The sequence below is a fragment of the Culex quinquefasciatus genome, chromosome 3, assembly GCF_015732765.1.
Source record: "Culex quinquefasciatus strain JHB chromosome 3, VPISU_Cqui_1.0_pri_paternal, whole genome shotgun sequence".
Lineage (NCBI taxonomy): Eukaryota > Metazoa > Arthropoda > Insecta > Diptera > Culicidae > Culex > Culex quinquefasciatus.
The window spans coordinates 119,774,851-119,800,660 of record NC_051863.1 but is presented as its reverse complement, the minus strand read 5'-3'; the positions used below and the strand labels follow the sequence as shown (position 1 = coordinate 119,800,660).

General features: G+C 37.8%; 1 protein-coding gene across 1 annotated transcript; it reads left to right on the top strand.

Moving 5' to 3' along the window:
* Positions 1 to 4,452: 4,452 nt before the first annotated feature.
* On the top strand, positions 4,453 to 24,668 carry LOC6038595 (cyclic nucleotide-gated cation channel alpha-3). Its single transcript, XM_038262325.1, has 3 exons — positions 4,453 to 5,185; positions 16,460 to 16,811; positions 23,047 to 24,668. The coding sequence occupies exons 1-3, from the start codon at positions 5,071 to 5,073 to the stop codon at positions 24,047 to 24,049; spliced, it is 1,470 nt and encodes a 489-aa protein (XP_038118253.1). The 5' UTR covers positions 4,453 to 5,070; the 3' UTR covers positions 24,050 to 24,668.
* The last annotated feature ends 1,142 nt before the right edge of the window (positions 24,669 to 25,810 follow it).

Sequence of the window (25,810 nt, the reverse complement as noted above, 5' to 3'; positions counted from 1 at the left end):
TCACTCATCATAACTGTTACGTCCTGCTGAAAAAAATGGCATAATATCTTTATTTAGCTTATTAAATTAAAAAAGATTTTTTTGTAGTCTTCTGATCCGTGAAAATATGGTTAAAATTTCAGGATGTAAAAAATAAAAATATACTTAAAAAGTTCAAGTAAGAATTTCAGGTCAATATATGGTGTTATTTGTAAAAATAATCGTTTAGCCTTACGTTTTAGCCTTTCCTATTAAAACTAGTTCCCCTGACGTTCCGGATAGCACATGCAGTGGCCAACATGTGGCCAATACAGCCAAAGAGCCATTTTGTATACTCATTAGGGTGCCCAGAAAAAATGACCTCTGCTCCACAAGCGGAAAACTGTTTTTTGAGTAATGTTAAGAATCTTTTTCAAATTTTGAGCGAAATCAGTTGAAATTAACCCATTGATACTCGAGCCTAAAGTTGGTGAAAAAAATGTATTTCATACAAAAATAACTTTTTTAAATCGCTAATAACTTTTCAGGATCTACTTTGGTATGTTCTACAAAGTTGGGAATATTTGGATTAAAAAATAGCGCAACGTGCAAATTAAACCTTAAGAATATTGGGGTTTCCATACATTTGGTCGATTTTTTCTCATACAAACTTCTCTTTCGAGATTATTGGGTAAATGTTGACCGATTTTGCTCATATTTGGCCCAGAGCTTGTGGAGCGAGGTTTTGAGAAAAAGTCTCATATTCTGGGCACCCTAATACTCATTGAGGGATCATCCATAAACCACGTGGACACTTTAGGGGGTAACAGATTCACAAAAAAGTGTCCACGTGGTTTATAGATGGTCCCTAAGCTTGCTCATTGAAAAATACCAATATTGAGCCGTCGCATTATTACAGGTTCCCTGGGAGATGTCCTGCAAAATACTTCAAAAAAAAATATCCGAAAAGCATCTTCCAGAAAATTCATTGTGCCCGGTCTTTTTATGGAAATGGCCATATCTCAGCGGATTTTGAACAGATTTACATGCTCCAGGCTGATCACGTCTTCCGTCGGACGGGGAAGTAAATGTTGGCCCGGTCTAACCTAGTTATTAGGTAGTTAGCCCAATCCAGGTGTAACAGTTGTCTCCCTGGGTCCTGCCTCGGTGGAGTCTCTGGTAGGCAGTTGGACTCACAATCCAAAGGTCGTCAGTTTGAATCCAGGGGCGGATGGAAGCTTAGGTGTAAAAAGAGTAGTTTAGGTACTAAACATTATGATTTTCAATACCAAGCTGTAGGATCCGAATCTGAACCAAAATACACAAAACCGGGAAAATTTCGTTTAGCCAAAGCCAAGAAAATCAAGTCCATATAATTTGATTCTGAGTCAAAAAGTATAAATGAATGTTTCGGCTAATTTTATAGCCTTTCCTCAGTGAGTCCTCAGACAAAATTGAAATGCCAATCAAGAATCAGTTCAATTTGCTTGGTTTATAAAATAATATGGTTTTGTCAATAATCATGAGAAAACGTCATTACTTGGTGGTTCTGTTTACGATCAACCGAAGGCTCAGAGAAATAAATATAAAGTAGTTTATTCATTTCAACAAAGGAAATCCTATTCCAATAAATAAAAATATTTTTTTAAGTTTAACAAATAAATGTTTTGAACTCAATTTACATTTTATGCCGGAAACAAGACATTATTGATCGTGATGCAAGTTTTATACGTAGAAAGTTGTGATTTATCCTGATTAAAAATATGTACCTTTTCAAAATATTCTATTGGTTGAAATTGCGTTTTTTTAGGAATAGAGTGTTTTTCCATATTTGTGGAGGCTATTTTTTGTGAATAAGCCTTGTTATAAACCAAATTTTAAAATGTTTTGTGTTTCTTTTACTTTAAAATCACAATAAATTTAAAAAACCTTTCTATCAAAATTTTCAGTTTTACTTCCTACCAGGCGTCTGTCGAACCACATTTGTCAGAAATACCAAATTTTCACCGCTAAGGATTATGCAGGCTAAAAATGGACTTCCTGTAGTAATTCTGATAAAAAAGGGTGAAATTGCTTTAAACTGTGTCGAACATTTAAAATCATGGAAAATGACTAGCGGTTATTTCAAATTGTTTATCTACTTGCATCGCTTTGCGTATTTTTTTAAAAAGTGCTCTTTCATTTTACGTTATTTTCGGGATTATTGCCTGTTTATCACAAAAAAATTTAATGGACACAGTGACAAAAACGACACCATTTGGTTGATAGGTCTAACATTATAATTATTTATTCGTTTTTTAGTAGGTCCAATCATCAATGGCGGCTGGATTAACAATAAGAACAATAAAACATTACTTATAAATTTGTATGAAACCAAAAAGGGTCGAAATGTCGCTGTTTCCAACTCCGTTGCAACACGATTGTGCCAAATGAAAAGTTTGACTTAGTTCGAAATTAGTTTTGCATAGCCACGACTTGTAGAAAATTCAATACCCTATCCAAATAATAATAATATTTAAGTTTGGAGCAGGTTTTGAAAAATTTCGCAACGTTGCAACGCCGGAATGTGTCATTGAAAACTCGAGATCAGGGAGCAGTAAATAACCGTACACAAGGTTTCCCTGAATGTTTAGTTGCTACTTTTTAACAACTTTCACCTTTGGGGCAATGACTGCCAATGATGGTTCTGAATTCAGCATCCAGAAATAGTAAATTGAAATGAAAATATAATTACGATACGTAAAAATCTTTTACAAACAACACAATGGAAGCCATTTTTTGATTGAAATATTCTGATGCAAGATCTGAATGTTTTTTTCCAAAACAAACATGGTCGCTTAATGGCCGATCGGGAATGATGCCTTTCAGAGCCTTAACTGGATAGTACAAGCGAACAAAGAGGCATCAAACTAAGAAATTGATCAAAGTTTAAAATAAATGCACAAGTTATACTCATCCTAACATCACTTCCGAAGCATAATTTGTACATAGAACCCGCCATTAAAGATACCTAGCCTTCGACACACTCGGAAATTCGATACGGGGTAGCCATTTTTAGCATTTCCAGCCCCGCCAGATAGGTTTACGAAAACGAGGAGTGCCGCGGCAACAATATGTAACCCCAAGGGTTAGCCCGAGTTGGGATTTAATTTGCTAATTAAGTGTACCGATTGTCAGAGCCAACGTTTCGTTGAGTTTGTGTCGGTATAAATTAAAATAATTATAGGCCACCAAGTAGTGTAAGGTTTTGTTGCTTCCAAAGCCTTTGAGGACGATAATTATTCGAGAATGAGATCCGAAAAAGCTTTGAGAGTGTACGGCAAGCTGTTCAAACAAGAGTCGTAAAATGATGATTTTTCTAATTTTCTCAGCAAGTTTCCTGGAAAAATAGCTCTTGCTTTGCAGAATGATAAAAGTTGAGCAACGTCTAAACCATTACCGACCCATTCAATCAGCACTTATCCAAGTCTTTGCAAATATACTGCTTAATTCTGTCTTATTTATTGCCGGATTCAGACAATTTGCCTTCCGACAAATCGACCGTTCTTCCGAAAATCCTGATGAGCAGCACCGGTGGCAGCTTGGTTTAGATGATTTCTCTAGAATATCAACAATTTTTTGTTGTTTGTGCTTCAGATAATTAAAGTAATTATGAAGTAATTTTGAGATTTAAGTCGAGTCAAACATTAGTTGACGAGTTGAGTGTAAATTAACATTCCTCAAAAAAAAAAAAAAAATCATACATCAATAAAAAGATTTTTGATTGGAAGTCAGTATAAGAATATAAGTGCTGAACTACAACTAACGCAAATCTCCCAGAGAATTTCTCATCGGCAACGAGTTCAGAGGAAAACCCAGTAAAGGGGCAACCGCTGCGAAATAATTACCACAAATTGAGCGAAGCCCCCGCGAGAAAATTCGGGACCAGTTCCACAAGAACCTTGGAGGACCTCAACGCGGGAGGAACCAAAACCAGGCGCGGTTCTTCTTTTCCAATAGTTGCTAATTTTTTGGGTCGGGGCGGAGGTGGCGAAACGACTTTGGGACGTGTGTATCCATAGTATCGTCTCTCATTTCCCTGCAGGCTGGAAAGGGTTTGCTACGCCAGGGTGGGTTGGGGACGGAAGTGCCTGGTGGGTTGGAATTAATTTAAAATGCTAATTGATAACCCTCCGAACTTTAGTTTGCCCCCCCCCCCCTCCCCCCCCAGAAATTCGGCTGAACTGGCGGTCTCAAACTAGAGTGGGGTTTTGGGGTTGTGGGGGGAAACGAGAAAACCTGTCGGCTGAGGTTTGGAAAGTTCTGCAGAAATAACCACTCTATAAATAAAGTTTCAAAGGTAAATAAAACGAAAATGCGTCCAGGAGGCAATTTTGAGCGGGAAGTGCTGTTTTTAGAAAGCCCAGGAAGGTTAGCCCATTTAGAAAACTGTTGGTGTGTGTGTTCTCAAACTGTAGTTTAAAGTGGGGGGGAGGGAGGGCATTTCCAACTTGAATCATTAATAGTGTACAAGTGTAGAAGGTTGGAAGTGATTGAAGAGCTGATGAAAGGCGACGTGGGTCGGAAAGTTGATGCAAAGATAAATATTGGAAAGTTGAAACTTTTCAGCAACTGTAGCACGAATTGCGGGAAGTTGTTAGATGGAAAGCGTCACGATTAGCAAAGTTAGTTTGGCACAGTCTTGATGAAAGGCGTTAGTGATGAAAGCTAGGTGTTTCAAGTTTGCATTTGCAATGGGATTAGCTTTTGTGAGCTTTCAGATAAAATATTAATGGAGTTGTGTGGAGGATGTTTCTTCCATTTATTTTCGTTATAATATCTGAGATCCGGCTTCAAAACTTAATTTAGAAGTTCGTTTTTCGACTGATTTTATAGCCCTATCCCAGTGAGGAGGGCAAAAATGATAAAGAAGCTAATTAAAAATGTACACATAATTGAGACATTGAAAGCTTGAAAAGTTTGGCCCCTCGACTAAGAACCTGTTTTATTCTCTCTGTCTATCTCTGTTCTCTATCTCTCTCTCTCGTTCTAGATGATGATGGCAAGGCATGTTTTGACGACTCGAAACTGTCGCGGCATCACTCACTCCTCAACGGCACGGATGCAGCCATAATGCATCTGGCCCCTCCGCCCCTCGAAGCCGTCGGGTCCGACTTCAATACCATTCAAACGTCGTCCACGTTGGACCACAACAACCGAAACTCTGTGAGCCGTCAAAGTCTCATGGGTAAGTTTCGTGAGAAAGGGGTTTTGTGTTTGCGTGTATTTCTCATACATGTCCTTCTTCTTCTTCTTCTTCTTCTTCCTACCTTTTGTCCTTTCTTTGTTGTAAACGTAACGTCTTCTCTGCATCACCCCCCTTCTTCAGCATCATTTGGTTTCTTTTTGCCCTTTTGTCGTTGTCCTCGCTGTTAAGATTTAGATGTGGTCTGCATTTATGTTCTTTTTTATTTTGTTGGTACAATTTTCCCCGTTGGTCGTCGCACACAAGATACCCAACGGCAGTCGTACCAGATAAAAACCATAAAAATAACTCAATGTGATAAATTTAAATTTGCCTCCATTTCATTCCGGGGGCATGTTTCTTGCTTCGGTTGCTGTAATCATGGCTGTACAGCTTTAATGGTTTCGTTGGTCCATTTCGTTTACTGAATATGTATATCATCTCATTGTCCTTACGTAGACGTACGAGCATCCTCCTCAGTATCTCTTTCTCTTTCTCTCTGTTTCTCATACACTCACAAAAAATGCATACGTGCCTTTGTACCCATCTCATGCTTTGCCGAGTACCGCCTCTTCTCCTTAACATTACCACTTTTGGTTCACTTGACTTTATCCTCAGTATCTCAATGGATTCTACACTTTTATTTCGCTGTTGTTGTGGCATCTTGTCATATTTTTGAGTTTGACTGACTGTTCGAAAATATATTTTTTTATTGTACCTATACACAGTAAAAATTTGTGTAAATTTGAAAAATGTAATTTTAGAAGATTGAATGTTACCTCTTTTATTATATGATTTTACCTTAATGTAGACTGAAAAAGTTAGATTACACCAGATAACTGGTAAAATTACAAATTTTGACAGAAACCTAGTACTAAGTTTTGTTCAGAAACTCATGCCGAACATTTTGCTACAAAAAGTTCATGTGTAATTCTCCGCCAACTCACACAGCAGTTGCCCGGACCCCTCTTCGATTTGCGTGAAACTTTGTCCTAAGAGGCAGCTTTTGTCCCTGATCACAAATCCGAAGTCCGTTTTTTCAATATCTCGTGACAGAGAGGCGGTACGACCCCTTCTATTTTTGAACATGCGAAAAAAGAGGTGTTTTCAATAATTTGCAGCCTGAAACGGTGATGAGATAGAAATTTGGTGTCAAAGGGACTTTTATGTAAAATTAGACGCCCGATATATAAAACAGTGGGCGAAATGGAACCCAAAATCAAACTTAATTGAACGCGGCTGGTTCCCTGGTATGAAAAATAGTGTTTCTTATGTAAAAAATCCGGGGAATCGATTGGTGATGGTTTCATCTACCGCGCAAAACGGCAAAGGGTCCGTTTTGTCCGAATTCCCAATTGTTTTATATTTTTTCTTGAAAATCGGTCTGTATTTAGACCGGAGGCTTTATGCAGCTATCCAAAATGCACTTAACTTATGTGAAAATGTCCCAGGAAACCAGTAAAAATAACCACTTGCTCCGCAAAAATAATCTAGGGTCCATTTAATATCAATTCTGCTATAAAAGCATTTTTGGCCGTTTTCAAATGTTTGGTCAGATTTTGGATTTCTGAAATATTTTTTTCGTAAAGATCAGGCAATTTTACATAAGAATGACGATTAGCACTTGATTTTTGACACATTTATGTTGGTAAAAATAAAACGTATGTAAAAGGCAGTTTATTCTGCGTTTGGAAAATTGGCCCAAAACTAATTCTTCAATATTTTTATTTTGTTTAATTTCTATATCAACATAAATGTGTCAAACTATCAAGTGCAAATCGTCATTCTTATGTAAAATTGTATGATCTTTACGAAAAAAATATTTTCAGATTTCCAAAATCTGACCTAATATTTGAAAACGGCCAAAAATACTTCCATAGCGAAATAATGATGTTAAATCGTGACCTTGAAACTTAATTTTTTAACTTAAAAATTTGTTTTTTAACTTAAAAATGTTGTTTTTTAACTTAAAAATTTGGGTGTGTATTTTTATTTTTGTGTATTTTTTTCAAAAGGCTCGTCCAATTTCCTACAAGTTTGTCTTAGACCACTTTTTGATACGATGTAACGGTTTAGAGATACAGCAATATTTAATTTACAAATTACAAAAATATTTAAAACCCTTACGCCCTTCTCAAATGTTGATTTCGAGTTCAATTGGTTCCATATACACAAAAATGACTTATATAGGCCTAGGATAACATGTCTAAAAAGTTTAATTGAAATCGGAGAGGGTCGGGTACAAAAGTATCAGAAAAAATCCTGATTTGAGCTGGAATTCTGGAGTTTTTTTGAAAAGGTCCAATAAACCAAATTTCCAGTTTTTGCTTTTTGGGTTTTTTTGAAACCGCCTCGAGCCAGGTATTAAAAAACACTTAAAACGCAAAAACTGAAAATTTGGTTTATTGGACCTTTTCAAAAAAAACTCCAGAATTGCTCTTTTATCAGATTTTTTTTTAAATTTTATATAAGACTTATGCATTTTTTTTTCTACAAGAGCATTTCGCTGAGATTTCGGTCACTCGTTTTTTTTGTAATTTTTAATCCGGCTGAAACTGTTTTGGTGCCTTCCATTTTGCATCAATAGTTTGTCCTTTTTATTTTCCAGACAAATTTGGCAGCTGTATGAAAATTCAAAAATCTGTTAAAGGAAAAGGAATGTTTTGGTCGATTAAGTGTCTTCGGCAAAGTTGTAAGCATGGATAAGGACTACACTGAAAAAGTGATACAAAGTAAAATTTTTTTTGTGATTTTTAATTTTACTTTTCGTCACTAAAACTTAATTTGCTAAAAAAAAACCTATTCATATTTTTTTATATGTTTTAGGGGACATCAAGCGCCAACTTTTCAGAAATTTCCAGAAGGTGCAAAAAATCTTTGACCGAGTTATAATTTTTGAATCAATACTGGCTATTGGTGACAATTTTTTTTCGATTTAATATCGAATTTGCTATTCATGCTATTTATACTTCAGTGAAATTTTGATAAAGTGCACCGTTTTCAAATTATAGCCATTTTTATGTAACTTTTTGAGGATAGTCGTAGTTATTCATTTTTTGCCCTCCTCACCTTACTGAGGAAAGGCTATAAAATCACTCGAAAAATGAACTTATTAATTTGACTTCATAGACCCACCTTCACGTGTACATATCGACTCAGAATCATGTTCTGAGCAAATGTCTGTGTGGATGTGTGTAGGTGGGTGGACAAAAAAATTGTCACTCGATTATCTCTGGACTGGATGAACGGATTTTGACCGTATTAGTCTCATTCGATCCATCTTGGGGTCCCATAGGTCTCTGTTTAAAATCAGCAAGTTTAGTTAAGTAATTCAAAAGTTATGCTAAAAAAATGATTTTGGCGTTTGTCCGGAAGATTGTATAAAAGGTGGTTTTTGCCAGCAAACCTATCATGTTATACATTTTCAGAAAGGTATTAAAAAGACCTTTCCAATGAGCCCAAAACATTGAAGATCTGACAACCCTATCAAAAGTTATTAGCACTTAAGTGTTATTTATACACTTTTTAGAGGCCGGATCTCAGATATTTCAATGAAAATGATGTCCGCTGGAACTCGTCGTTAGTTAGTTAATTGAAATACCTTTCAAATGTGTTTAAAACATCGAAGATCTGACAACCCAATCAAAATGGTTATTTATACACTTTTTGGAGGCCGGATTTCAGATATTGTGATAGAAATATTGTCTGAATCTTCCATGCGAACTATCGTTGAATAGGTTTTTTTATCAGACCTTGCCGATAAGCCAGAAATATTTAACATGTTCAGGGGGAATTTTTACTGAATGTATTGACTTTATGAATGTGAGGAAGGCACCAACCACCTAATGGTGGGTTAAGTACCGTTTTTTAATTTAGTGCCCATGCTTGCACACTATTTTTGAAAAGCTGAGAAAATTCCCTATATTTTGCCTAATTGAACTTGAAGGGTCGTATCAACACCCTTATACTACTCTCAATCTTGTCCAAATTTGTCGCACAACAAGATACCACCACAACAACGATTTGTTCATGCTTCTGGTTGTGTAAGAGCCGAATCCCCAAAATATGTACTCTCTGTGTTATTTGTTGTTATTGTTGGCATGCTTAAACCTCCGTACTTAAACCAAGTGTGCGCCCGATACAGTCCTCGACTGTTGTTTGGTTGCTGTAATGTAGGCATTTTCCGCAAATTTTTCCGTCCAGCTTCATTATTCATGACTACACAAAAACAAGACATATCTGGGCCGTAACTCGCTTACGCCAATTTTGGACGGCTTGCGTACGTGTTTCGAGAGCTGGTGCACTTGAACGCATTCACTCTTGAATGGTTGGGGTGTGTGCAAATAGCATAGTGCATCAATTCAACGTTGTACAATGGCTGTTTTACGCTGAGTATTATGGTGCTTTGTTTGCTTACAACATGCTAAACACATTAATTGGCTGCCAAATTTGACGTGAACAATGAATTCAAATTTTTGATCTGTCGTAAAGTTGATTCTTCTACAAAATCGTTAGAATTTGCTTCATGAATCTATTTTTTACGAGTTTTTGTTGCAAGGAAACCCATAATTTTAATGATTTGGAGCATTTTGAAAGAAAGCGTCGTATTTAACTTTGTACATTTACTGTCTATTTTAAAATTGTTGGTGTTTGATCCAAATCATTAATGTTATACACAATTTTCAGCAAATGTAGATGCTCTGTTAAATTAAATCGTCATCATCACTGCTGAGATTCACCATAACAAAAACATCTCAACCTTATAAAATGCTCAAGGAACGGGTAGCAAAACCAAACAGCTCGTTAGGATTAAGCTTCGCGTAGTAAAAAAGCTCTCCTAAATATAAACTACACTAAAACTTGATTGCAACAGATAAAAGCGCAGAAATACACTGAACGGTAGAACACGATGTAAAAAGAAGAAATTTCCCATTTCGTGTTGTATTAGCAGCAGCAGCGGTGTGTGTGTGTGCGTGCGGGAAATGTGTTTCAAACTTGTGTGACACGTCTGTCTACCAAGATGTCGCCAGCAACGACGTCCCAGCTGGATAAGTTTCCTTCCATGTGAGAAGACATGGTCGTTTTTCCCTCCCTCCCCCTCGCACCGCCAGGATTCGCGAAGCGTGCCTTAATCGCTTGACTTTTTCTTAGCAGGAGAAGCTAAGGGAAAGGATGATGTTTTTCCAATGTCAGCGCACCAACCAGCCAGCCAGCCAGCAGCATCTGGCTAATGTGGATGATGTGCGAAAGAAGATGTATGTTTTATGATCTCGAGATAGAACAGTCGCCAGTGGCATAAGAATTTCCCAGCTGCTGCTGCTGCTGCTGCTGCTGCAACTTCAAGGGACCATCGCGCGTGCATGTGTGTGTGTGGGAGAATCGGAAGGAATTTGTTTGATTTTCTTAATTGATTTGAAGATGGCGCTGGGAGCTGGAAACTGTTTGACTAGAGCTTTTAGTTAGATTAAATCGAAATAGAATGGGAAAACGGGTGGTTAGCTGGTTTAGTTTCAGGATTAACTCTCACAAGCTTAAATTTATTTTTCTTGTACCAGAATTGTGACTTCTCTCCGGGGGTACGTAATGTTACCTTCGTCATCTTCTACTTCCTGGCCACGTCCGAAAATTCTGCACCATCGTTTACTTAAACATTTTTTTTGCATCTTGCCGAAACCTCCATACATCTTGACCAAGCGAGGAACCCTTTAGCCTGCTAGTGCGATCCTTAGGTTGGTGGTGTCAATCAGACTCTCGTTAACCCACTTCTTGATCCGCTGCACTTCCGATACCTCCGTCTCTGTTGTAGTGTATCAGGAAACTGTTTTTCTGGAAACCACACCAACGATTTGTGGAACGATGACAACCTCCTGGACGTAGATCGCCGCACCGGTTTCCGATGTTCATTGTTGATGAGCTTCTCCCATCTTCTTCTCTTTGGGATTGATTTTCCTGATTTTTTCCTCTTGAGCAATTCTCTACGAAATCGGTCTTTTTTCTTCAATTTTAATTTTTGTATTTTTTAATCCGGCTGAAACTTTTTTGGTGCCTTCGGTATGCCCAAAGAAGCCATTTTGCATCATTAGTTTGTCCATATAATTTTCCATACAAATTCGGCAGCTGTCCATACAAAAATGATGTATGAAAATTCAAAAATCTGTATCTTTTGAAGGAATTTTTGATCGATTTGGTGTCTTCGGCAAAGTTGTAGGTATGGATACGGACTACACTGGAAAAAATAATACACGGTAAAAAAATTTGGTGATTTTTTATTTAACTTTTATCACTAAAACTTGATTTACAAAAAACACTATTTTTAATTTTTTTATTTTTGATATGTTTTAGAAGACATAAAATGCCAACTTTTCAGAAATTTCCAGGTTGTGCAAAAATCACTGACCGAGTTATGAATTTTTAATCAATACTGATTTTTCAAAAATCGAAATTTTGGTCGTAAAAATTTTCAACTTCATTTTCGATGTAAAATCAAATTTGCAATCAAAAGTACTTCACTAAAATTTTGATAAAGTGCACCGTTTTCAAGTTATAGCCATATTTAAGTGACTTTTTTGAAAATAGTCGCAGTTTTTCATTTTTTTAAATTAGTGCACATGTTTGCCCAGTTTTGAAAAAAATATTTTTGAAAACCTGAGAAAATTCTCTATATTTTGCTTATTCGGACTATGTTGATACGACCTTTAGTTGCTGAGATATTGCAATGCAAAGGTTTAAAAACAGGAAAATTGATGTTTTCTAAGTTTCACCCAAACAACCCACCATTTTCTATCGTCAATATCTCAGCAACTAATGGTCCGATTTTCAATGTTAATATATGAAACAATTGTGAAATTTTCCGATCTTTTCGAAAAAAATATTTTGGAATTTTCAAATCAAGACAAACATTTTAAAAGGGCGTAATATTGAATGTTTGGCCTTTGTGAAATGTTAGTCTTGATTTGAAAATTCCAAAATATTTTTTCGAAGAGATCGGAAAATTTCACAAATGTTTCATATATTAACATTGAAAATCGGACCATTAGTTGCTGAGATATTGACGATAGAAAATGGTGGGTTGTTTGGGTGAAACTTAGAAAACATCAATTTTCCTGTTTTTAAACCTTTGCATTGCAATATCTCAGCAACTAAAGGTCGTATCAACAAAGTCCAAATAAGCAAAATATAGAGAATTTTCTCAGCTTTTCAAAAATATTTTTTCAAAACTGGGCAAACATGTGCACTAATTTAAAAATGAAAACTGCGACTATTTTCAAAAAGTCACTTAAATATGGCTATAACTTGAAAACGGTGCACTTTATCAAAATTTCAGTAAAGTACTTTTTGATTGCAAATTTGATTTTACATCGAAAAATGAAGTTGAAAAATTTTACGACAAAATTTCGATTTTTGAAAAATCAGTATTGATTAAAAATTCATAACTCGGTCAGTGATTTTGCACAACCTGAAATTTCTGAAAAGTTGGCATGCCTTCTAAAACATATCAAAAATAAAAAATTAAAAATAGTGTTTTTGTAAATCAAGTTTTAGTGATAAAAGTTAAATAAAAAATCACCAAATTTTACCGTTATTATTATTTTTCCAGTGTAGTCCGTATCCATACCTACAACTTTGCCGAAGACACCAAATCGATCAAAAATTCCTTCAAAAGATACAGATTTTGAATTTTCATACATCATTTTTGTATGGACAGCTGCCGAATTTGTATGGAAAATTATATGGACAAACTAATGATGCAAAATGGCTTCTTTGGGCATACCGAAGGCACCAAAAAAGTTTCAGTCGGATTAAAAAATACAAAAAAAATCGAATGACCGAAATCCTAGAGAACTGCTCTCTTGTATTCGTTCCGTTAGTTAACTTCGATGGGGTGACCCTTACTTTAGGATGGCTTTTCTTTTTCTTCTAAATCCCCGACGGTTTGACACTTTATAGTTTGTGTGTCCCGGGTAAAAAAAGACAGTTGGTCTCTTTTTAGTTTGACTCTTGATTTAGGTCCAATAAGGCTGGAACAAATATTTTTTAAAGTTTTTTTTTGTCAAAAGCGCCCCACGTGGCGAACTTTTTTGACGTACGGTTCAGCCCTAGCTCGTACAGTACAGCCGCACAAATTCGGTCGACAAACATGCTTAATCATTGTGATGTTTTAAGCCACAAATCAACATTAGAATGATTGATTTCACTTGCCTTACGTGCAAAATTAGCTTCGACCTGATTTATATCAAATCAATTATTCCGAGAATTACGCGTTTTTGTGTTTATCGACAAATTTTCGTCAAAGAAATTTCAAAGGGGTATGTGATATTAGCCGTTTGGTTTTCCGCACCGGCAGCCAAAGCTAAATATTAATTTAGTGAAATTCAAGGTTTGCCCGATGCGTTGGAACATCCTCTACCAACTGGATATAAATTCTCGCCATTTTATTTTCATTTTATTTATTTATTTATTCCATCAATTATGGGCAGTATTGAGATGCATCAATTTATTTTTATACATTTTTTCTCGACTCAAATTTCTTACAAGTCAAATAATATTCAATATCACTCCCTTTTGAAATGTTAGAGTTAATATCACAACATAAAAAATACGAAGAAAGTTTCACAATTTAAATATTGGTACTAGAAAATTAAAGGCTGTTAAAATGCAATTAAAAAATGTCATTATTCCTTGCAATTTTTTCGTTTCATTTTCTTTTAATCTTCAATGTCTTTTGGCAATTTTATTTGAAATTTTCTGAACTTTCCGGATACAATATTTTCAGGAAAGGACAACCATGGCTTAGAGCGTCCAATTTCCCGGAATAACAAATTTCTCGGGAAACGGCAATTTTTAATCAATTTCCAGGGAATTCCCGGCAAATTTTGTGTTCGATTAGATGATATTAGAAAACTGTATAGGGCAGTGCCTTTAATGGTTAACATAAGCGTGAAGATCAACTAATAGCTTGACTGCATATAATAAAATCATACAACAAAGTAAATTATTGTATATTTTTTCCATTTTTACTGGCTAAAAAAGTACAATAAACCATAAAATGATTAGGTATATTATGTTGAGAAGATTTTTTTTTATCAAAGTGTGTAAAATGAATCCATCCTAAAATTTCTTTTAAACTTTCCTCTGTGACCAGTTTTAGAAAATGTGGTTAAAGCTGCACATAAAGTTGAAATGAAGAGAAAACAAACAGAAATTATGTTTTAAGCCAAAAAAACACTTTTAAAACAAGTAATACTGGTTTCAACTCTTGAACAAATTAGCAAAGCTTTATAGTTTTTCCTTAAATATCTAACTTCTCGTGTTTGTTTTATTTCAAACAACTAAATGTTTTCAAATATTTCTAGCAAGATTTCAAAATTTGTTTGCAGTTTTTGGACACCTCTGAGATAACACAAAGCAGTTTTTCAATGATTTTTTAATGGTTTTATTATAACAGTTTTTTTAGTTTCTTCATTTATTATTTTATTCAGAGCATTTTCAAAAAAAATGGTTCCAAAAAGTTAAGAAAATGCCTACTTCCGCTTGAACTTTTAGAATTCAAGGGAAACTTACAAATATTATCCCGAGAATATTTTTCCGGGCGGGAAATCGAATGCTCCACCATGGACATTCTATTTAAAAAACTAACTTAATCCCCCTATGTGGTTGATGCCTTCCTCACTTTTATCAACAATGGGTAATATGAGTGGGTTAGACACATACTTCAGTTACTTTTTTTAGACCCGGAAAAATAAGTACACAGATATAACTTAAGTGGTAATAACTCGATACAGGGTTCCCAGATCTTCAATGTTGTGGACTCGTTGGAAAGGTCTCTTGATTACCTAACCAACGATGGATCGGATGATGGATCCGGATATTGTTTACATACAATTAATTGAGATACGGCTTCAAAAAAGTACATAAATATCACTTAAGTGGTCATAACTCGAGACAGGGTTGCCAGATCTTCAATGTTGTGGACTCGTTGGAAAGGTCTCTCGATTACCTAACCAACAATGGGTTGGATGATGGATCTGGACATCGTTAACATACATTTAAGTGAGATCCGGATACATGTAAAACACATTTTTATACATAACTTTTGAACTAGTTATCAAAACTTCAAACGATTCAATAGCGATTTATGGGACCCTAATCCAAGTCGAATGTAACTGGTTTGGTCAAACTCGGTTCAGCCAGTGCTGAGAAAACTCAGTGAGAATTTTGGTCACATACATACATACACACACACAGACATTTGTTCAGTTTTCGATTCTGAGTTGATATGTACACATGAAGGTAGGTCTTTGAGCTTTTAATAAAAAGTTCATTTTTATAGCAGGATTATAGCCTTACCTCAGTGAGGAAGGCAAAATCGAATAACCAGAATTGTTCAGTTGAAATTAAATATTAGGTGGCAATATCTTGAAAACGGTGCACTTTATCTTAAAATCTGCAAAGTACCTTTCGATTGCAAACTTGATTTGGGTAATTTTCTCTGAAATCGAGAAAAGTTACCTCGACCCCTCTTCGATTTGCGTAAACCTTCAATTTTTGAACATGCGAAAAAAGACATGTTTCAATTATTTGCAGCCTGAAAATGTGAGGTGGAAATCTGGACTTTTATGTAAAATTAGACGCCCGATTTAATGGCTTGGACAGAATTCCAAAAAATCGTATTTTCATTAAAAGACACAAAAAAATTGAAAAATTTTGTCATATTTTGTTACTCAAGTGTAAAATTTTTGGAACATTACAAGGGAAATTCAATGCACTTTTTGAATCTAGAATATTTTTTTTAGAACATTTTTTTTCATTTTAAAATTTTGTTTTTTATCGTTAAAATTTCGCATATTGAAAAATTGAAAGGATCTAACCGCCCCTCCATCACTAGATATCAAGAAATGGACCTCGGATTCATGGTCAGGGACAAAAGTTATTCCTTAGGACACATTTTGTAGCTTCCAAGATTATGATCATTTTTAGAAAAAAAGTATTTTCTGTTCACCAAGGAGTGGTTATAACCTTTAGCTGAATCACGACACTCATGGCGCTTTCGAAGAAATACGCTCATGGGATAAACATAAACCTATCATCTGCTGCCGATATCAGTGTTTATGTTCGTTTCACTTTCTTCCCCCCTCCCAAAAAACATATCAGGTTTGCCCACCCCTTGTAGTTAATCCCATTTTACGTACTACACAAAAAGAATAACTAAAGTACAAGGCCTTGTTATCCTCCTGGCATACGTACTAAATATAGTCTTGTTTTCTTCTCCTTCCCCAGACATCGTGAGCGCCAAGCTGGGCATGTCCGGTCCCCAGCTGGGCCAGAGCATCTCGCAGCAAGGATTCTTCTCGTCGTCCCGCGATAGCCTGTCGGCGTCGGGCACGTCCCGGCCGCTGCATTCCCATGTGTCCGCCACCACCTCCGAGATGGACCTGTCCCGGAAGGACCGGAAGCGGGAGCGGAGCAAGCTCAAGTCCGGCGACCAGCCGCTGCTCGGCTCCTGGAGCCGGACGGGACCGCGGGAGTCGAACGCGGGCACGACGGCGACCGGCGCGACCCGGGCCTCGACCAACCATCTGGTGCCCCCGTGCGGCACCGGCAGCACCTGCAACGGAGCGGACCGGTACATGTGAGTGTCTGTTTTCTCGCTGAACAGTTTCATTTTGGGGTTTTTTTTTGACAAAGTTTTGTACGCGTTTGACTTAAATTCTGAGTAAAGGTATCGCGAGGGATCTCCGAAAATCGGTTCGCCATTGCAAGATTTATGCGCTGAGAGGTTCAGCCTGCCCTGAACAGGTGACTATAAATAAGACTTATTTACCCGATAGGTTTCGCCGAAGAAATCTCATTACGAGAGGGGAAATAAATAAGGTAAATACGCGTGGCCGGCACAAAGTGCGGCGACATGGCACCTGTTGGGCCGCGGACCTTTCGATATCTCGATGCTATTGAAGTTACTTTTTTGTCAAGAGAAAAAAGGCAACAAAACGGTAATCTGGTTTGGGTCTTTTGTGGCCGATAATCTCCCCTGTGATATGAATGGAGGCATTGTGCTGTCGTAGCTTTTTAACGCTAAATTTATTGCTGTGGCTGCTAAACTTAGGAGGTATTTTTCGTAACGCACAATATCAACCGAATTATACAATTTTGAAAGATGTCGAAACCAAAAAGGCAAACTAAAATATAATTTATATATTTTTGAAAATTGATAATATTTTTGAAATATTTTAATGCCTTACCTAATCCACCGTCGGGTGGTTGATGCCTTCCTCACAATAACATAGTTTTGTTTTGGTTTAGTTTTTGGTAAAATACAAATGTTCAAACTACAAATGATAAATTTAGCAGATTTTCAATCTTATAGTCTCATTTGAAAGGGCTTTCAATTATCCAACAATAATCTCCAGAAAGTATATAAATAACACTTAAGTGCTAATTACTTTTGATAGGGTTATCAAGGCTTCAATGTTTTAGGCTCATTTGAAATTCTTTCAATGTTTTTACGAACGACGGGTTGCGTGACAGACCTGGACACCATTTTCATCGAAATATCTGAGATCCGGCCTCCAAAAAGTGTATAAATAACACTTAAGTGCTTATCACTTCTGGTAGGGATGTATAACATGACGGAGTTTTTCACAAAACCATACTTTTTTACGATCTTCTAGACTTTCCTCAAAATGTTTTTTATAGTATAACTTTTGAAGTACTTTACTAAACTTCATAATTACTTATGAGACCCTAAGACGGATCGAATGATACCAAAACGATTCAAATCGGTTCAGCCAGTGCTGAGATAATTGAGTGAAAATTTATCGGTGCACACATCCACATCCAATCACACACACACAGACATTTGTTCAGTTTTTGATTCTGAGTCGATATGTATATGTGAAGGTGGGTCTAGGAGCTTGTATTAAGAAGTTCTTTCTAGAGTCTTTTTGAATAGGTTCAATAAACAAACCAAAGACAATAGTTAATAGGACCTTTTCAAAAAAGGTGCAGGTGGTTATGTTACACATGACCAGTATGACAAAGAACTTTGCAAGATGATTGTTGAAATTTTCGATTAGATTGTCCGGTCCAAATTTTCCCCTTATAATTACCGTCCTATCGAACTAAGAGGACGAAAAGTAACCAAGATGCGGGAATGTTTTTGCACGGCTGTTGCAAGCAATCGGGGCAGTAAAGGAAATTTGAACAGCATACATTAAAACTGCCCTTTACAGGGCTCTAATTGTTTACGAGATAGTTATTCTAAATTTCCAGAAACAGATTTTCGCAGTGGCACACAAAAATGTGCATCGCAGTAAATAATCTATTTATAACTTTCTGTCTAATAAGCAATATATTTTAACTGCTTAACTTTGGCCCAACTCTTACGGTCCGGCAAATGTCCCCCCATCGGAACATCCGCTGGGCCTTCGGATTGTGGCCACTACTGCCGAAATGTTAAATTTCATGTCCAGTATCAAAAACCATAAAGTTTGATACCCATATTGGCCCATCTCTTACGGTCCGGCAAATGTCCCCCCATCGGAACATCCCCGGGGCCTTCAGCCACTCCAGTCCAGGTGGTGGCCAGTTCCAATGATCGACTCCCGCGACTGGCATGTTTTAGCTGGTCCTTGCCTCCAAGCCATCTGCTCCCGGACCTCCAGGTCGTCTGCTACCGGGCCACCAGGCCATCTGCTTCTGATGTGTTCTCGTCGACGTCCAGCAATAGAATGAATTTTCGGGACCGACTGAGCCGCGTTTTGTTGCCTCGTCGACGATCCGAAAATTATGAGGTGGACCTGCCGTTTTACGGCGATATGATGTATACGCCATTTTGGACATTTTCAATTTTATTGTACAGTCTGATAAAGAATCTTAAAAGCAACCTCCTGACGAAAGATTTTTTCAAAAAACTGCTCTGGGGCCCATTTTATTAAGCAAACAAACAATGATGTATACGCCAATTTTACTCATCATGATGTATGTATACATTGAGAATTGATAGAAGTCAAATTCAATACTGTTTGAATGTTGATTTGAGGTTTTGGGACCAAATCAAGATTGGCCAATATTTTATTACATTATTTCGATTTAATTCTTAAGGGGACGTCCATTAGGCATCATCCATAAAGTACGTCACGTTCTGAGGGAAGTGGGGGGTTTTGAGAAAGCGTGAAATTGCGTGTTAAAAGCATAGGGAAATCGTGACAAGGGGGGTGGAGTAAATTTTGGCTGATTTTAATGTGACGTACTTAATGGATGACACCTTATCTACATCCACGTAGACACTTTTTTGAAAATTCTAGACCCACCCACCTCCCTTGCTGACAATTGTTCATGCAAAAAATGTTTTTATGGAGCATAGACAATCGCTAAGGGAGCGTTATTTTATTACGTAACGCAAAAATCGAATTTTAGACCCCCCTCGTAACAAAATTTTCATATAAATTTTAAAAAAATTATATGGAGCGTAACACGGCCTCCAACCCCCCCCCCCCCACCGCGTTACGTAATAAAATAACGCTCCCTAATACCTTCCCCCCCTTAAAGTATCCATGTGGACAATGCATTACGGGATCCACTCAGCTATCAAAATAGCTGGCACAAAAAATAAAGCCAGCTTTGATCGAGCAATGTATACATACATCATTGGGCAGGAAAAGTAGTGATTTTTTATTGCTATTTTTACGGCCAAATGATGTTTGTGGTTTAAAATCGTAGAGAATAGGAAAAAACAAGAAATTTTGTAGGGGCCACATTTTTATTGTACTTTTTAACAGTTTTTACAGAGCAGACCTCAAAATAGTCATTTTAAATTGAAAAAATGAACAAAAACAGAAAATCGTGTCTACAGCAAAATCACCTCAATGGCGTATACATCATATCGCCGTAAAACGGCAGTGGAGTGGGGATGATTTTAGATACATCAATCTCACGTCTCTCGATCGACTGATTGGGAAACGTTCGTTCATCCAACCAGCGTGCAGCAAAAAGAGGGGAAATTTGCCGAGAGGGGAATTCGTCACGTAACGTTTTCGCTTCGCGAAAATTTTGGATTGACACCACGTATAGAAACCTTAGGACAAAGTTCTTTGTCAAAAAAATCTCTTATTTTTTCGAGTGATTTTATAGCCTTGCTTCAGTAAGGTGAAGAAGGCAAAAAACGGGCTTTTTTGTAAACATTTTTAAAAGGTCCATCGTCATATTTCATTTAGGGGTGTATTCACACTTTCCCATCAATATACTCAAAATTGCATTTTTGCCAACGTTCCACGCTACTTAAAAGTTTTCAAACCAATATTTTCAGGTTTCTGGTTTTCTTTGTAATTATTCTAAACGAAAAGCTGAATGATTTTTAAGCAATATAGAAAAAACTTTTTATGGCACAACTTCGATTTCAATTCCAGTCACTGTTGGAGTTAAGTTCTTTAACTCACTGCTGTATAACAAAGCTGACAGCAGCCTTCTTATTGACGATTAGGCCAGCTTATTATGAAGCCCCGTGGAGTGATGCAGAAGTGCGCCTGGACTTGCCGTGGAGATAATAACAAGTTGTCGAAGTCGTCGGATCGAATGTTGGGAAAGAGGAAGTTCATCAAATAAGGAAAATCTATAAGATCACAATCCCGAGCATGGGTAAATAACAAGGGAAATGCGTAATAATACCTTTCTCTGGTATCAATACCAAATTTTGGTATTCCTGGACCCTTTAAAATTTGTCTTGAGGATTATGCAAGAACAAAATGTGGTATCATACCAATTTAAGGTATTGTTTTGATATTGCAAAATTGTAGAATTTGTCAATGATCGAACACCACATTTTGGTATTCTATTACAGTATTTTATCAAATTCCTCTGCAACTATGGAAAAATTTTGACCAATTTTGACAAAATAATTAATTTTGTGCTATAATGATGTCTCAAAGCGAATGCTTTCATTCAAAACCGGAAATTTCAAACTTGATTTTAAACATTTTGATACACCCCTATAGAAATGACTTGAAATTGTGGAAAATATTCTAAGTCAGGATGGCACATTTTGGTATTATTTTGGTATTAAAGTGTTTTATCAAATTCCTCTGAAACTATGGGAAAATTTTGACCAATTTTGACAAAATAATTAATTTTGCGCTAAAATGATGTCTCAAAGCGAATGCTTTCATTCAAAACCGGAAATTTCAAATTTGATTTTAAACATTTTTGATATACCGCCTAAAGAAATGACTTGAAATTGTGGAAAATGGAAATGTTCAGGATGCCACATTATGGTATTGAAGGGTTTCATCAAATTCTTCTGAAACTATGAGAATTTTTTATTAATTTTGACGAGATAATTAATTTTGCGCTAAAATGACTTGAAACCCAAGAATGTTAAAGATGATTTTAAAAATTAGTGTCATATACCCACTAATATTTTTTTCAAAAACATTGAAATATCTCTAAGTCGGGATATCCAAATACTTTGAAAAACGAGTCAATCGACAGATTAATGAATTTTGGTGAATTTCAATTCAGTTTCATTTTAATAATACTTATTTTTCAATCTTGTTATTTTTCAGAAGCTTCAAGAACTTCAAGCACAGGCCGTTCATCAATGACAAATGCATTCGGTGTGGTGAAGAATATCACTAAGAACAACATGGAATCATCAGGTGAGTAGATTTGGCTGTTGCATATGAATAATTTCCGTTTTTTCACTAACTGCAACTGCTGCACTAAAAATGGTATGAAAATACCAAATTTTGGTATTACCTGTTCAAATACCAGCGACCATAATGTGATCTTGGTTGCCCAGTAATAGATGGTAAAATACCATGAAATCATACCAAAATCATGTATGTGAAAGACCACAGAAATACCAAAATATGATTTTCCAAGGGCGCGGGAATACCTAAAAATAAAACCATGGCAATACCAAGTTTTGGTATTCAAACAATGTTCAAAAATCCAGAAGACCTCAACTTGGTAATGAAATGGTTTTATTTTGAGGTATTATTTTACCCTTAGAATAACATGGTTTGGTATTGTTGTGCCCTTACACATACAAGATTTTGGTATGATTTCATGGTATTTTACCATCTATTACTGGGCAACCAAGGGCACATTTTGGTCGTTGTTATTTGCCCAAGTAATATCAAAATTTGGTATTCCCGTATTATTTACCCCTGCTCGGAATGTTATCCTCACAAATGAAGAGAGATTAACAATATTCACAGATAGAGAGCGCTATGATTTGATTTTCTTTCAATTTCAAATTATTTTAGAATTAATCGGGCGGAAACAAGCATTCCAAAACAAACAGAGTTTTTATTCATATTGGTTTCGTCGAAATTCTAATAAGGATTGTTTGTTTACATGTAGGTTAGTCAATAAATAGACCGCTGTTTTTTTTTATCTAACTTTCCTTTTCTGTGTGCAGTTTGATATGACAGCATAGCCGTAAACCACGCCCCTAATTTACGTTGTATCTTTTGTCAACTACATTTGTTCAACTTACTCTGATGACTTGCAACTTTTGCTGGCAAGTTGTACAACAGAAAAAGTGCGCTTTTTCCAAAGTACAGGAGTTGTAGAACAAGTTGTGGTAACGAGGCCGATCGGTTATACAACCAGTTAGGAAATACGTTTGTCTAGCTTGGGGACCGAATAGAAATTGGAGCATTTCAAAATTAATCAAAAACTTACTAAAAACCCCATGAGAATTTAGAAAGAAATCCTCTTGTTCGATTAAAATATCAGCTTTTATTAAATTTTTGGAGAAATAAAAGCAATTTAGTGAAATTATTTTTTAAGTTTTATCGAAAAAGATTAACTATGGTTGGTTACAAAATTGTAACAATGTTTTTCTCCATCTTTCTCCTTGGCAGGTTCGGTCGCCGCTCGGGCTGCTCGACGTCGTCCCGCAAGTCCAACGGCCGCCGCTGGTCGTTCGTGTTCGATCCGGCGGGCCGGCTCTGCTACTACTGGTCGATGGTGGTCTCGATGGCGTTCCTGTACAACTTCTGGGTGATCATCTACCGGTTCGCGTTCCAGGAGATCAACGGCGAATCGATCGTGCTGTGGTTCTGCTTGGACTACTTTTCCGACTTTCTCTACCTGGTCGACATACTGTTCCACTTCCGGACCGGGTACCTCGAGGACGGCGTGCTCCAGACGGACTCGACCAAGCTGCGGCAGCACTACATGAACTCGACGACGTTCTACATAGACTGCCTTTGTTTATTGCCGTTAGATTTTTTATACTTATCGATAGGATTCAACTCGATACTGCGATCGTTTAGGCTAGTCAAGATTTATCGATTCTGGGCCTTCATGGATCGCACCGAGCGGCACACGAACTACCCGAACCTGTTCCGTTCGACCTCACTGATACACTATCTGTTAGTTATATTTCACTGGAACGGTTGTTTATATCACATTATCTATAAGAATAACGGTTTCGGCTCCAAGAACTGGGTCTTCCACGACTCGGAATCGGCGGACGTGGTGAAGCAGTACCTGCAGAGCTACTACTGGTGCACGCTGGCACTGACCACGATCGGTGACCTGCCGCGGCCACGCTCCAAGGCCGAGTACGTGTTTGTGATAGCGCAGCTGCTGTTCGGTTTGATGCTGTTTGCGACGGTCCTCGGCCACGTGGCCAACATCGTCACCTCGGTCAGTGCTGCCCGCAAGGAATTTCAAGGTAGGTGTCCTTTATCCCCTCACACTCACTCCCTTGATGCTGGTCGGTCCCACGTGGTGGTGGATGGTGTTCAAATGTATGAAAAATCGAAATCGTTTGTGGAAATGCCACCAATAACGAAGAAGATGATGATGACACGCATTGTGGGCTTCCAACAGAGCAGTCAGTGGTTGTGGGGGCCATAAAATCCAATGACGGCGCCGCCGCCGTTAGCACAAGCGTTGATACGACTCGGAATGAGTTTGTTATAGGTGGCATGGTGTCAATACAGCTTGAAATCACTAGTCGTAACTTTCGTTTTTTTGCCATTTGCAAAAACTATAAACTAAGAGATTGTTACACTGTAGCCACCCTGTAAGCTAGCTGGGATAGACGTTTAGCTTTACGGCGCAAATCTAGGACGAATCGCTGCTATGTGCTGTAAATATCGAAAGATCGAACACCGAAATAAATCTCCAATTTCCCTTGCCTCATATTCCCCGGAGAAGGCGGCGTCAGCCCTACTGGCCCCTCAACAAACCGAGGGTGGCATAAATTTGAATAAAACAATAAAATAAAACTTTATACATACATCGGAAAGTCATCGGCGAGCAAGGCGTGTTACGAAACGGACGCCAGAACCTTGACCGGAACTGCGGACATGATAGCGCTATCCTCCTTTCCGTTTCCCTAACTGACCCCTACAACACAGTCTCGGGTTGCCACGTGGCTCCTCCCGTCCGGAAAAGGGATGGTTTTCCTAAATTTTACTGCCCCTTCAACGGCAGAACCAGCAGTGACGAAGCCTTTTCCACGGAAGGGGAAGTTTACACACGATACAGGAAGTTGTTCAACTTTTATGGCTTTGATGCGGAAGGGGAGGGGGGGGTGTCTTTATGGAAAGGAAATTTCCCGGGAAAAGTTCAAGATTAGAGTCGTGTAAATACGCCATGTAATGACGCGATGCAGAAAAAAACTATCGATATGGAACCGGAACTATATACGTAAGGTCGTATGTGGGCATTACCATGTCGCCAGACTTCGGTTTGGGACTGCTAAATGACGCGGAAAGTGGATTGTAATCCGAGCATTCGTTGGTGAAGGTTGTCTGAATCAACATGACTCGTCGCGTCCCGGCGCAAAACGCCGGCAATATTGCCCTACCTGCGGCTCAAGCAGGCAAAAAAGTGGGAATTTCCAAAAGGAAGGTTGAGGCCTCAACTGATGGCCAAAAACCGGGGATTTCCAAGAGGAAGGTGCTTTTGGAAGTGACATCGAACAGCAAAAAGACGAAAAAGAGCGACGGTACTGTACCGATGGATGAGGAGGAGGAGAACTCTTCGTCGCACGAGGAGCAGCTATTGAAGAACAACAAGTTTGCTGGACTGCCTGACGAGGACCAGGTAGCGGAAGCAAAGGAGAATGAAGTGAAACAGCGAAAGGAGAAACTGCCTCCTTTTATGTGAGGCAATCAGCAGCAACGATCGACTTTCGAGCGGGGCTGGTTGAACTCATCAAGTCTGGGAAAGTCCAAGGCAACATTCGTCTGTGTCAGGACGGATTTAAGGTGCTGGTGCAATCCAGGCAGCACTATCAACTGGTCAAGGATTACTTGACCGAAAACGAGGCGGAGTACTTTACCCATGATGTCGTCATGGATAAGCCGTACAAAATCGTCGTCAGAGGTCTGTACGACATGCCAGTGGAGGAATTAGCTGCCGAGCTAAAAGTTTTGAAACTGGATGTGTTGGCCGTGCACAAAATGAGCCGACGCAACAAAGACATCAAGTACCGTGACCAGCTCTACCTGCTGCATTTGGCTAAGGGATCGACGACGCTTCCTGAGCTGAAGGCAATTCGAGCGGTTTTCAACATTATCGTGTCGTGGGAGCGATACCGACCAGTGCATCGTGACGTCACACAATGCTTCAACTGCCTGGGTTTCGGGCACGGAGGTAAGAACTGCC